General features: G+C 62.2%; 1 protein-coding gene across 1 annotated transcript; it reads right to left on the bottom strand.

Moving 5' to 3' along the window:
• Positions 1-7,324: 7,324 nt before the first annotated feature.
• Positions 7,325-9,538, bottom strand: LOC136531167 (uncharacterized). Its single transcript, XM_066523870.1, has 3 exons — positions 9,026-9,538; positions 8,528-8,936; positions 7,325-8,440 (listed from the first exon to the last, which is right to left on the bottom strand). The coding sequence occupies exons 1-3, from the start codon at positions 9,428-9,430 to the stop codon at positions 8,016-8,018; spliced, it is 1,239 nt and encodes a 412-aa protein (XP_066379967.1). The 5' UTR covers positions 9,431-9,538; the 3' UTR covers positions 7,325-8,015.
• Between the last annotated feature and the right edge of the window lie 3,958 nt (positions 9,539-13,496).

Here is a 13,496-nt window from a genome sequence, read left to right on the forward strand (position 1 = left end):
GCAGGCTATCGCATCCAATTAATGCACCCAGCTGCCCTCACTACGAAAGCCACGATCGGCAGTATGCCACGACAGGACAACGGTCAAATCGCCTTTTTACCATCCCTTACTGACGATACAGGGCACCGTATCCTGTAGACGCATGTTCGGCACTGTTCCGCCCAAATCAACTATCGACGATGGCCGCCCAGACCTCACATTGCCACCCGCTAAAGGCCTCGGCACAGCAGGCCTCAGCACAGTGGGTCTCGGCCTCAGCGCGATAGGTCTCGACACAGCCTACTACAGCAGCCACCAGGCCTCGGCATTTCACCAAGTCAACAAAAGTACAAGAGCGCAGCATGTCGTCAGCCTTGAAGACCATACCGACTAGACATCGACTGGAACTCCCACGACGCCATACTGCTTCAGGGAGCGGAATACGTCAGCAAATAGTAGCCTTCTCATGTACCTCTCGCTTCCTCCTTGTAACTATAAAAGGAGGTAGCCAGGGCCATTTCTGGGGGGGCAGAAGGACAAACACACCGATAGAATCACGCACTTCCACGCTGCTTGGGAGCAACGTCCCAAGCAGTTCGCATCCACCCTCGCCGAGACCTGGGGCTAGCTCCCTCTCTCACTCAGCTTGTAACCCCCTACCACGAGCACTCCGGTGCAAGGAATACAAGATCAATCTCTCAGACTGGACGTAGGGCCTCGACTGCCCGAACCAGTATAAACCTTGTGTCTCTTTGCATCACCATCCGGGATTAGGGACACGCAGTACAAATTCACTCGTTGGTTGAGGGACCCCCGGTTCCAAAACACCGACAGTTGGCGCGCCAGGTAGGGGACTCTGCGTGTCAGCTTCGTCATCCTAGCAAGTTCCGGATGGCAGACCACATACGACCATTGCGCCTCGGCACCATAGTTTGGTTCGGGAGCCTAGAGTTCATGTCTCTAGGGCATGAGTACGACATGGTGCTCCTCACTCCTCGAACCCCACCGTCCGACGACGAAGTCGCGCCCCGGCAGCCCAGGCGTAGGCGGCGTCCGGGCGGCCGCTCTCGCCACGCTCGCCGGGCACGGCGCGAGCAAGGCCACCCCGACGCTACGCGAGCCCGGGGCAGCACGACACTCCCCGCCGATATCCTGCGACCAGCTGTTGGTACGGGGTCCCTGACTGGGGACCTGTCTGACCTGAGCCTGGACAAAGGAAAATCGCCGGGGGCTTACGACGATGCCCAGTCATCTAACCCCGCTCCGCCACTCCCTGAAGAACCGACCCCGGCGGGGCAGAATCTGGAGACGGCCCCGTTCCCATACCCCTTTGGGTTGAGAAATGCCGCCACCTCCTACGCCTACGCTTACGCTGCCGCTCACGAGCACCCCTCGGAACGCCGCCAGCGCTTCGCTCTCGACCTGAGCACCCACTCCGACCCCTCGGACGAGGACGAGGCGTGGCCCGGGGTGGATTTCTCCGAACTCCACAACCCTGGGGCTTTACGCCAATTCTTGGCCGCAAGCGACTACTGCCTCGGCTATTCCGACTCCGACGACGAAGGGACTTACGATCCATCCCGTGAGTGCTTCCACGTCGGGCTCGGGATGCCAACGGTGGGCGAAGAGGAAGAAGGGACAGGCACTCGTTCACCGCCCCGGGCGGGGACGGGTGGTGCCACGCCTCCGCGTCTCGTAGCCCCGGCAGCACGGAACGAGAATCTCGTCCACGGGGGGCATCGTCGCCCAGACCTGGAGCAGCTCCGCGAGCTTCAGGCCAAGGTCGAACAGGACCGACTCCTTCTGCAACAGCTCCGGGACACTCTCGAGCAGGAGCAGCGAGGGCGCGGTGAGGGCGGAGGAGCCCGAGGGCGGGCCCGCGACGTTCATCACCGCATCAACGACAACGAGGGCGGAGAGCCACCCCCAATCTTTAACCGCGCTAGCCAGAATGTCGCAGCTGCTGCGATGCTGATCCGAGCGATGCCCGAGCCCTCCACCACCGAAGGGCGACGGGTCCGCGGAGAGCTCCGCGACCTCCTCGAGACCGCAGCAGTGCAGCAGGCCGAAAGTTCCGCCTCCCGCCGGCGCGGAGGCACTTCGGAGCAACCCACGGCACGACCTCGCCAAGGCCAGGATGCCTCGGTCCGTCCCGAGCCCGCTCGCGCGCCGACGGTCAACAGGGCCCCCTCGGTGCGCGACCGACCTGGACACCAACGCGAGGTACAAGGCGACCACGAGGTAGTTGGCAGGCGACGGCGCCACGACGACGGAGCCGCCCGAGGCTACCACCCGCACCGAGGCGGTCGCTACGACAGTGGTGAGGACCGCAGCCCCTCCCCTGAGCCGCCAGGACCTCGGGTCTTCAGCAGGGCCATCCGCGTTGCTCCTTTCCCCGCCCGGTTCCGACAGCCGGCCAACCTCACCAAGTATAGCGGCGAGACGAACCCTGAGCTATGGCTAGCCGATTATCGCCTGGCTTGTCAGCTGGGTGGCGCGGACGATGATCTGCTCATCATCCGCAATCTCCCTTTACTCTTGACGGACTCGGCGCGAGCCTGGCTTGAGCATCTCCCCCCCTCGCAAATCCACGACTGGCGCGACTTGGTTAGGATCTTCGTCGGGAACTTCCAGGGCACTTACGTGCGCCCTGGGAATTCCTGGGATCTCAAGAACTGCCGCCAGAAGCCGGACGAGTCTCTCCGAGACTTCATCCGGCGCTTCTCCAAACAGTGCACCGAGCTACCCAGCGTCGGTGACTCGGAGATCGTCCAGGCTTTCCTCTCCGGCACCACTTGTCGGGACTTGGTCCGAGAGTTAGGGCGCAACGTCCCGCGCTCTGCCGCCGCGCTCCTCGACATCGCCACCAACTTCGCCTCGGGCGAAGAGGCGGTGGGGGCCATCTTCCCCAACAACGACGCCAAGGGGAAGCAGAAGGACGAGGCCCCCGAGGCCTCGCCCACCCGCGTCCCTAAGAGAAAGAAGAAGGGCCGCCCGGGGAAGCAGGAGGTCCTCGAGGCCGTTCACGTCGCCACAACAGATCGCAGAAATCCCCGAGGCCCCCGCGGCCCCGGGCTATTTGACGACATGCTAAAGAAGCCCTGTCCTTACCATCAAGGCCCGGTGAAGCATGCCCTCGAGGAATGCACCATGCTCCGGCGTTACTACGCCAGGCTCGGGCTCCCCGACGACGATGAGGCCAGGAAAAGGGGCGCCGGCGAAAGGGACGGTGATAAAGATGATGGGTTTCCCGAGGTACGCAACGCTTTCATGATCTTTGGCGGACCCTCGGCATGCCTCACGGCGCGCCAGCGAAAGAGGGAACGCCGGGAGGTCTTCTCGGTCAGGGTAGCCACCCCCCGGTACCTCGATTGGTCTCGGGAAGCAATCACCTTTGACCGGGATGACCACCCTGATTACGTTCCAAACCCCGGGCAGTACCCGCTGGTCGTCGACCCGATCATCGGCAACACCCGGCTCACCAAAGTACTCATGGACGGAGGCAGCGGCCTCAACATCCTCTACGCCAACACTCTGGAGCTCCTGGAGCTCGACCAATCACGGCTTCGGGGTGGTTCCGCGCCCTTCCACGGCGTCGTGCCAGGGAAGCGCACACGACCCCTCGGACGCATCGACTTACCCGTCTGCTTTGGCACCCCATCCAACTACCGTAAGGAAGCCCTCACCTTCGAGGTAGTTGAATTCAAGGGGGCTTACCACGCCATCTTGGGGCGCCCGTGCTACGCCAAGTTCATGGCGATCCCCAACTACACCTACCTCAAGCTCAAGATGCCAGGCCCCAACGGCGTCATCACCGTCGAGTCCACGTACGAACATGCATACGACTGCGACGTCGAGTGCATCGAGTACGCCGAGGCCAGTCGTGGAGGCCGAGACCCTCATCGCCAATCTCGACCAGCTTGGTAGCAAGGTTCCCGACGCCAAGCGGCGCGCCGGGACCTTCGAACCCGCGGAGGCCGTCAAGTTCGTCCCAGTCGATCCCACCGTCCCCGACGGTCGGGGACTGAAGATCAGCGCCACCCTCGACAGCAAATAGGAGGCCGTGCTCGTCGACTTTCTCCGTGCGAACGTCGATATGTTCGCATGGAGTCCCTCGGACATGCCAGGCATACCAAGGGAGGTCGCCGAGCACGCCTTAGATATCCGGCCAGGCTCCAGGCCGGCAAAGCAGCGCCTGCGCCGGTTTGACGAGGAGAAGCGCAGGGCCATCGGCGAAGAAGTACAGAAGCTCGTGGCAGCCGGGTTCATCAAGGAAGTATCCCATCCAGAGTGGTTGGCTAACCCTGTACTAGTCAGGAAGAAAAGTGGCAAGTGGAGGATGTGCGTGGACTACACTGGTCTAAATAAAGCATGCCCGAAAGTCCCATTCCCACTACCACGAATTGACCAAATCGTCGACTCCACTGCAGGATGCGAAACCCTCTCCTTCCTTGATGCGTATTCCGGTTACCACCAAATCAAGATGAAAGAGTCCGACCAGCTCGCGACTTCTTTCATCACTCCATTCGGCATGTACTGCTACGTAACCATGCCGTTTGGCCTCAGAAACGCAGGGGCCACTTACCAACGGTGCATGATCCAAGTCTTTGGCGAACATATCGGACGAACCGTTGAGGCCTATGTGGATGACATCGTAGTCAAGTCCAGGAAGGCCGGCGATCTCGTCGGCGACCTGGAGGTTGCCTTCACATGTCTCAGAAAGAAGGACATCAAGCTCAACCCCGAGAAGTGTGTCTTCGGGGTCCCCCGAGGCATGCTCTTAGGATTCATAGTCTCGGAACGTGGGATCGAGGCCAACCCGGAGAAGGTCTCGGCCGTGACCAACATGGGCCCGATCCGAGACCTCAAAGGCGTGCAGAGGGTCATGGGATGCCTTGCGGCCCTGAGCCGCTTCATCTCCCGCCTCGGCGAAAAAGGCCTGCCCCTGTACCGCCTTTTGAGAAAGGCCGAGCGCTTTTCTTGGACCGCCGAGGCCGAGGAAGCCCTCGCCAGGCTCAAAGCACTGCTCACCAACCCCCCCGTCCTGGTTCCGCCCAGCCGAGGGCGAACACCTCTTACTCTACGTCGCCGCGACGACCCAAGTGGTCAGCGCGGCCGTAGTCGTCGAGAGGCAGGAGAAGGGACACGCTCTGCCCATCCAGCGACCTGTCTACTTCATCAGCGAAGTGCTCTCCGAGACTAAGACACGTTACCCGCACATCCAGAAGTTAGTTTACGCCATAGTCTTGGCTCGACGCAAGCTGCGTCACTACTTCGAGTCCCACCCGGTGACTGTGGTGTCGTCTTTTCCTCTGGGAGAGATAATCCAAAACCGGGAGGCCTCGGGTAGAATAGCCAAATGGGCTGTCGAACTCATGGGGGAGACCTTGTCTTTCGCGCCTCGGAAAGCGATCAAATCACAGGTCCTGGCCGACTTTGTAGCCGAGTGGACCGACACACAGCTGCCACCCGTTCAAATCCAATCAGAATGCTGGACCATGTACTTCGACGGGTCTCTGATGAAGACTGGGGCCGGCGCGGGCCTGCTCCTGGTCTCGCCCCTCGGAATACACATGCGCTACATGATCCGGCTTCACTTCGCCGCCTCCAACAATGTCGCCGAATACGAGGCCCTCGTCAACGGCCTGCAAATCGCCATCGAACTTGGAGTACGACGTCTCGACGTACGGGGTGATTCGCAGCTCGTCGTCGATCAGGTGATGAAAGAGTCAAGCTGCCACGACCCCAAAATGAAGGCGTACTGCGCGATGGTACGTCGTCTGGAGAACAAGTTCGACGGTCTCGAACTCAACCACGTTGCACGAAAGTTCAACGAGGCCGCAGACGAACTGGCAAAGATGGCGTCGGCACGGACCCCGGCCCCTCCGAACGTCTTCGCCAGAGACCTCCACAAGCCGTCCGTCGACTACGCCTCGGCGACGGAAGAGGACCCATCGGCCGAGCCCACCGCAGGGCTCGAGGCCCCCTCTGCCGCCGAGACCCCGCCAGCCGAGCCCGAGGCGATGGCGATTGACGAAGAGCCTCCCAAGACCGACCAAGGAACGGACTGGCGAGTCCCTCTCCTTGATCGCCTCGTCCGAGGAGAGCTTCCTGCTGACAGAACCGAAGCCCGACGGCTTGCGCGACGCGCCAAGACTTACGTCCTCTGCGACGGCGAGTTATATAGGCGCAGCCCATCTGGTATTCTCCAACGATGCATCACCACCGAGGCTGGCCAATCCTTACTTCAGGACTTACACGCGGGAGTCTGCGGGCACCACGCGGCGCCTCGGACGCTCGTAGGTAACGCCTTCCGCCAAGGTTTCTATTGGCCAACAGCGGTGGCCGACGCCACAAAGCTAGTACGCACCTGCGAGGGATGCCAGTACTATGCTCGACAGACGCACCTCCCGGCCCAAGCCCTCCAAACCATCCCCATCACATGGCCATTCGCTGTGTGGGGACTGGACATGGTTGGGCCTCTGCAGAAGGCACCCGGGGGCTATACCCATCTGCTGGTAGCTATCGACAAATTCTCTAAATGGATCGAGGCTCGTCCGATCGCTCAGATCAAATCCGAGCAAGCGGTGCTGTTCTTTACGGATATCATCCACAGGTTCGGGGTTCCTAACACCATCATCACTGACAATGGGACACAATTCACCGGGCGCAAGTTCCTAACGTTTTGCGACGACCACCACATCCGGGTGGCCTGGGCGGCCGTAGGGCACCCAAGGACGAATGGCCAAGTAGAGCGTGCCAACGGCATGATCCTACAAGGCCTTAAGCCAAGAATATTCAACCAGTTGAAGAAGTTTGGCAAGAAATGGCTTGCCGAACTCCCGTCAGTCATCTGGAGCCTAAGAAATACCCCGAGCCGAGCCACGGGATTCACACCGTTCTTCCTGGTCTATGGAGCCGAGGCCATCCTCCCCACTGACTTAGAATACGGCTCCCCGAGGCTACAGGCGTACAACGAGCAAAGCAACCGCACTGCCCGCGAAGACGCCCTCGACCAACTGGAGGAAGCCCGCGACGTCGCGCTACTACACTCAGCCAGGTATCAGCAAGCCCTACGACGCTACCAAGCCCGGCGCGTCCAAAGCCGGGACCTGAAGGTGGGCGACCTAGTGCTGAGACTGAGGCAGAGCAACAAGGGCCGCCACAAGCTGACCCCACCCTGGGAGGGGCCGTATATCGTCGCTCAAGTGCTGAAGCCCGGGACCTACAAGTTAGCCAACGAGAAGGGCGAAATCTTCACCAACGCTTGGAACATAGAACAGCTACGTCGTTTCTACCCTTAAATTTCCAAACGTTGTTTACATTGTTTCCTCGAAATAAATAAAGAAGCGTTCTTTAATTGTTATAATCTTTCGAGGAACCCCCTTATAGACAAATCGGCTGTATAGAACCCAAGGACCGAAAGATCGTCTCAAGGGCGAAAAGGCCGGCCGAGTCGTGAGAACGGCCTATGCCTCTGGGCTACGGCAGCTCCCTCACCACCGTTTCGCCCAAAGGACAGCTTAGGTTCCGAGGAAGTTCTTTGCAGAGAGGTTGTCTATCGATAGGGGCTCGACGTCACTATAACGCAATAAGGGAGACTCGGCTCTGCCTCTGCAAAGTCGAGCCTCCCTCGGGGGCTAAAAAGGGGGAACCCCCCTAAGTCCCGGACACCATTTCTCAACCGTTTTTCCGAAAATTTCCACGCCAAACTCTCTCGCGCTCCGACGGGACCTTCGCAAGAAACCCAAAGACCAAAAGCCTGTCTGGAGGCCAAAGGGCCGGCCGGGTCGTGAGAACGGCCTACGCCTCTGGGCTACGGCAGCTCCCTCACCACCCTTCGCCGAAGGACGGCTTAGGTTCCGAGGGATTTCTTCGCGATCGAGACAGAGGGCACGAACTTAGAAATAGAATGGAAAACGGTTAAGAAGCACACATACGCAAATACTTTAAGGGCCTCGACGGCCACAAAAAACGTCACGATTCGGCAACTAACTCGATCCGGTTACATGGCCCCTTTTGGCCCAGGTCAAAGCTCAAGGATCGGCGGCTGGCGCGGGAGGGACCACCTCTTCTTCGAACAGCTTGGCCAACGCGGTGCCAGGTGCCTCGGCCGCCTCCAACAGCCTCACGACCTCTGCATCAGCCTCCTCGTCATCTTCTGGCAACACGTAGCCGTCGCTGACAGCCTCGAGGTTGATGGCGTAGTGCGAGGAGACGACGGCCAGGGCGCGCTTGACACCCGTGTGCAACGCCCCTCGGAGTCTCTCGCGGACGTGGCCGCTCAACGCGATGAGGCGGCTCCCAAGGGAGCTAGCTGATTGGACCTCCTCGACGTCCAGAGCCTCGCAGGCAGACCGGACAGCGCTGCGCAGCGCCTCGTGCTCCCGGACCTCGACATCCAGCGCTGCTTGCGCCGCGACGGAGGCCTCAGCCGCCTGGGAGGCCTCTTTCTCCAGATCTACGTCGCAACAAGGGGTCAGGAGTCAAGCGCGAACCAGGACAAAAAGAGCAAATGGAACGAGGAACATGGTTCAGCGGAACTTACCCTCGGCCTTGCCCTTCCAGGCTGAGACCTCGACCCGAGAGGCCTCGGCCGCCTTGGTAGCCTCTGCCAGGGCGACTTTTGTCGCCTGATGCTCGCTCTGCTCCGCACCCAGCTGCCCGGCTGTAGCCTTCGCAGAGGCCGTCGCTTCTTGGGCCCGAAGCCTGAAGGAGTCTCGCTCCTCCTCCAGTTCCTTGATCTTGGCCACCAGAGGGGCGGACTGCTCCTTAGCCATGGCCAACTCCGCCTGAATGTCGGCACAACGAAGGCGGAGGTCCTCCACTTCCGCACTCCGCGCCGACAATAGTCCCTGGGCATCGGCAAGCAAGCCCTTCTGGCGCCGGAGCTGGTCCCAGATATCCCTCTCATTTCGCAGGAACACCGATTTCCCAAGGGATCGGGTCTCGAGCTCCTAAGGAGGCAAAACAAAAAACACACGTCAAAACACTGCGAGCGGGCTCGGAGAGAAAACAACTCGGCACGAGACACGAAAGTACTCACCCGAGTGACACCAGGCAAGTCCCTTTCCATGACAGTCATCGCTGTCTGCAACGACCGCACGGCCAATCGGCGATACTCCTCGAGGGTATCCCAACGCCCCCCCTCGGCGACGTCCTCAAGGGCGAACACAGGCTCCCCCTCGGGATCAGCCTGGTCCCGCCAGAAAACACGCGGGAAGTTCCACCCACGGGGCTCGGGCCGTAGCGGGACAAGGGCCGAACTCCCCTCGGCAGGATCTGGGACTTGTTGCTCCGCGGTACTGGCCGCCTCGGCGTCCGCCGCCTCCTTCCCTCGGGAAGAATCATCAGACGAGATTGTCTGAACCAGGGGCGGCGCCAAAGTTTGCCCCGCCTCCACCTCCATCGCCTCGGTCTCGACGGACCCGGGGGCTCTGGCCTCCGCCATCTCTACCTCGATGGCCCCGGAGTCCACCGCCCTGGCCTCGGAGGTCTTGGGCGCCCCGGCCTCACCCTCAATGGCCTCGGCAGTGCTAGACGCCCCAGCCTCCGTCGCCCCAAGACCCACGACATCGCGAGGCGTGGGCTCCTCCTCCTCCACTCGCTCCGCGGCCGCCTCGGCCCCCTGTTCCTGGGCAGCCGCCTCCTCCGAAACGGCCTCACCCGACGCCGCGCCACGTCGCACGCCTGCCTGCGCCTCCGCTGCCTGATGGGCGGAAGAGCTAACGTTCACCTTGAGCGCCTTACGGGGCGCCAAGGGAGGGTCTCCCACCAGAAGCGTCTGGCTGCAAGAAAAGACACTCCCAAGGTCAGCATGCAACCAAGGGGCAAACAAGAAGCGGACTCCGCCAGGAAAGACGCTTACCGCGAACGGGGATGCAACCGCTTCGACACCGTCCGCCTCCTCTGCAACGGCGGCGGTGGTGGCAGCAGCGCGGCCTCGGTGTCCACCAGCGCCAGCTGGTCCCCGTCGGACCCCGGCACCTCCTCGACCCTTCGCGGAGATAATGGGGTCGCCCCCACCGTCACCCGCTCAACCTCCACCGTCGAACCCATCGGGCCGACGGCACGCTCCTCCGACACCCGCGCCTCGGGTGTGCCGGCCTCGGCGCCGGGACGGGCCACCACTGGCCCCGGGACACCTCCTCCTCCTCCTAGGGGCGTCAGGCTCCTTGCCGGCGCCCCGGGAACCATCTCCCTGATGTCGGGGAGGTGTTCCAGGCAGGCCGTCCCCACCTCGCGCCCACCGCCGTCGCTCGAAGAATCCGACACCGACGACGAGGGAGACGGCTCCAAAGGGAGACCGTCGAGCCTCTGGCGCCGGCGACGGGCGTCCAGCTTTTCGCGCGCGAGGATCTTCTTCGTGCGCTTCGCCTCCTGGGCATCTTTCTTCTTCTTCTCCTCCTCGGCACGCGCCCTGTTCACGGATCGCCGCCGGGCGTCCTCAGGAACGGGCGGCGGGGAGCCTCGCACGTCTCTTATCCCCTGTGAGAACGACGAAGTAAGACAACAGACCAAAAAGGCGAAAAACAAGAAGGACGCGAAAGCCTCGACAACATCCAACTTACCAGCGAGACATACCCCCGCGACGGGCGCATCGGGAACGGCATCAAGTCATCGAGCCTCGGCTTCCCGTCTACCGCCTCCCTCACCCGACGCAGGGTCTCGTCATCGGTAAGGGCGAAGGCGGACATCTTGATACCGGCGACCGGGTCGCTCGGCGTCATCTCGAACAGCCGCCGCCGCCGGGCCATTAGCGGCAACACCCTCCGGCGGTGAAAGGCCGCCACGACCACGGCCGCCGAAAGGCCGCAGTCACGCAGCTTCCCCAAGGCCCTCAAGAGCGGTTCCAGCCTAGGCTGGTCGACCTTGATGACGCCGTACCCCCATTTCTCCGGTTGACTCTCTACAACCCGCCCGGTATAAGGGGGAAGTCCTCCGCCGTCGTTGCGGAGGTAGAACCAGCCGTCATACCAACGACGGTTGGACGTTGACAGCTGAGCCGGGATGTAGAGGGACTGCCGGTCTTGGCGCACGTGGAGGGTGCAGCCGCCGGCCCTCTGCGCCTTCCGAGCCCCCCTCGTTCCCCCCGGCTTGGAGGTGAACGTCGCTCGGAACAAATGGAGCCACAACTCCCAGTGGGGAGCAATCCCCAGATACCCCTCGCAGACGGCGACGAAGATGGCCGCCTGCGCGATGGAGTTGGGGCTGAAATTGTGCAGCTCCACGCCATAGTAGTGCGGGAGTGCCCGCATGAAGCTATCCGCCGGCGACCCGAAGCCTCGCTCGTGGAAGACGACGAAGCTCACCACGTAACCGTCGCGCGGCCTCGGCTCCGACTCGTCCCCCGGAGCAATCCACTCCGGCTCGTCGGGGTCGGTGATCGGGCGAAGAAGACCGGCCTCCACGAGCGACTGCAGCTTCTCCTCGGTGACGTCGGACCGCTCCCAGGGATCCGCCGGGAGGATGACGGGACCACCAGCCATTGCGCGGCGGAGGACGCTGCTACGGCGGTAATCTCTCTCCCTCTCTCTTTCGATCTCTCGCCCTCGCACTTCTCTTCCCCGGCGCTCTATGCTCTCAGCAACGGCACGGAGGCAGCAAAAGCGAACGCGGAAAAGGTAAGGAGGGAGAGGGCGAGGCTGTTTGCGTATTTATGCAGGGACGAATCGAAACCACCGGGCGACGAAATCGGGGAAGTTTCCCCCAGGAAATCCGGCGCGGTTATCCAGATCCGGTCTTACCGCCCACTCCCTCCTCATTAATTGCGCGTGCAGTTACGTCCCGTCGACTGACGCCACGTCACGCCCAACCGCAGCAGCAGCAGGCGCCGTTCCACCTCCCCGAAAAAGCTGCCTCAAAAGGCGCGCCTGCCGTTGCTAACCGCAGGGAGAGAGGTAACCCCCACCCGATTCCTTTCAGGCAAAGGAACCAGGCACCGAGCCCGTTACGGTCCAGGGGTTCGAAGGCTGGGCCCTCAGGGGTTTCGACAGCCGCCCCAGGACAACAGAGTCAGGGGCGACTACGGGCGAGCCTATGCGAGGCCGAGGCCCAAGCAAGCGAGACGCTTGGGATGCCCTGTGTCGTGTCCGAGACCGGCAGGGAAGTCTCCGAATGGGATCCCACCGTAGGGAGGCACCGAGCCACCGAGGCCCAGCGAACGGCCTCGGCACCCACTAGAGAAACCCTCCGGTACTCTTGGAGCGCGTCTCCGGACCGCTAGCCGACCCCCAGCGAACGGGGTACGGGCCTCCACTCGGACTTACCCGATAACAGCTCACCGGAAATGCCGTCGCTCGCGCCCACCGAGGGTAGCGTGGCATCTTCCACCCCTCCTTCCGAGCGAAAAGGAAGCGCGAGGGTCGAACAAAAAGTCAGGAGAATCCCTGACGGCCCTCTCGCTCCGCGCAGAGGCTAAGGGACTCTTCCTGCAAAACGTTGCCGAGTCCCAGCGACCTGGGCTCGCACACGAGGGGACTCGGCAATACAAACCCTCCTTCCGAGCGAAAAGGAAGCGCGAGGGTCGAACAAAAAGTCAGGAGAATCCCTGACGGCCCTCTTGCTCCGTGCAGAGGCTAAGGGACTCTTCCTGCGACACATTGCCGAATCCCAGCGACTTGGGCTCGCACACGAGGGGGCTCGGCAATACAAACCCTCCTTCCAAGCGAAAAGGAAGCGCGAGGGTCGTTCAAAAAGCCGGAAGAACTCCTGACGGCCCTCTTGCTCCGTGCAGAGGCTAGGGAGCTCCTTCTGCAAAAAGACGCCGAGACCCCGCGACCTAGGCTCGCACCCGAAGGGGGGCTCGGCAGTCAGACCCTCACACGCGAGGGGCGAACCAAAAGCCAGGGGACCTCTGACCGCTCTCTCGCTCCGCGCGAGAGACTCGGGGGCCCTCCTGCAACTTTGCCGAGACCCAGCAGCTCAGGCTCGCACACGAGTGGGCTCGGCAAACAGCCCCCCCCCCCGTCCGAGCGAAAAGGACGGGCGGGGGACGGGCAAAAAAGACGGGAGGACCCCTGACCGCCCTCTCGCTCCGTGCGGAGGCTCGGGGGCTCTTCCTGCACCCGAGATAGAGACAAGCGACCCAAGCCGTTACGGTCCAGGGGTTCGAAGGCTGGGCCCCCAGGGGTTTCGACAGCCGCCCCAGGGCAAAAGAGTCAGGGACGACTACGGGCAAGCCTGTATGAGCGCGCCCTGTATCGTGTCCGAGACCGGCAGGGAGGTCTCCGAATGGGATCCCACCGTAGGGAGGCACCGAGCCACCGAGGCCCAGCGAACGGCCTCGGCACCCACTAGAGAAACCCTCCGGTACTCTTGGAGTGCGTCTCAGGACCGCTAGCCGACCCCCAGCGAACGGGGTACGGGCCTCCACTCGGACTTACCCGATAACAGCTCACCGGAAATGCCGTCGCTCGCGCCCACCGAGGGTAGCGTGGCATCTTCCACCCCTCCTTCCGAGCGAAAAGGAAGCGCGAGGGTCGAACAAAAAGTCAGGAGAATCCCTGACGGCCCTC

The sequence above is a fragment of the Miscanthus floridulus genome, unplaced genomic scaffold (genome assembly GCF_019320115.1).
Source record: "Miscanthus floridulus cultivar M001 unplaced genomic scaffold, ASM1932011v1 fs_292_3_4, whole genome shotgun sequence".
NCBI lineage: Eukaryota > Viridiplantae > Streptophyta > Magnoliopsida > Poales > Poaceae > Miscanthus > Miscanthus floridulus.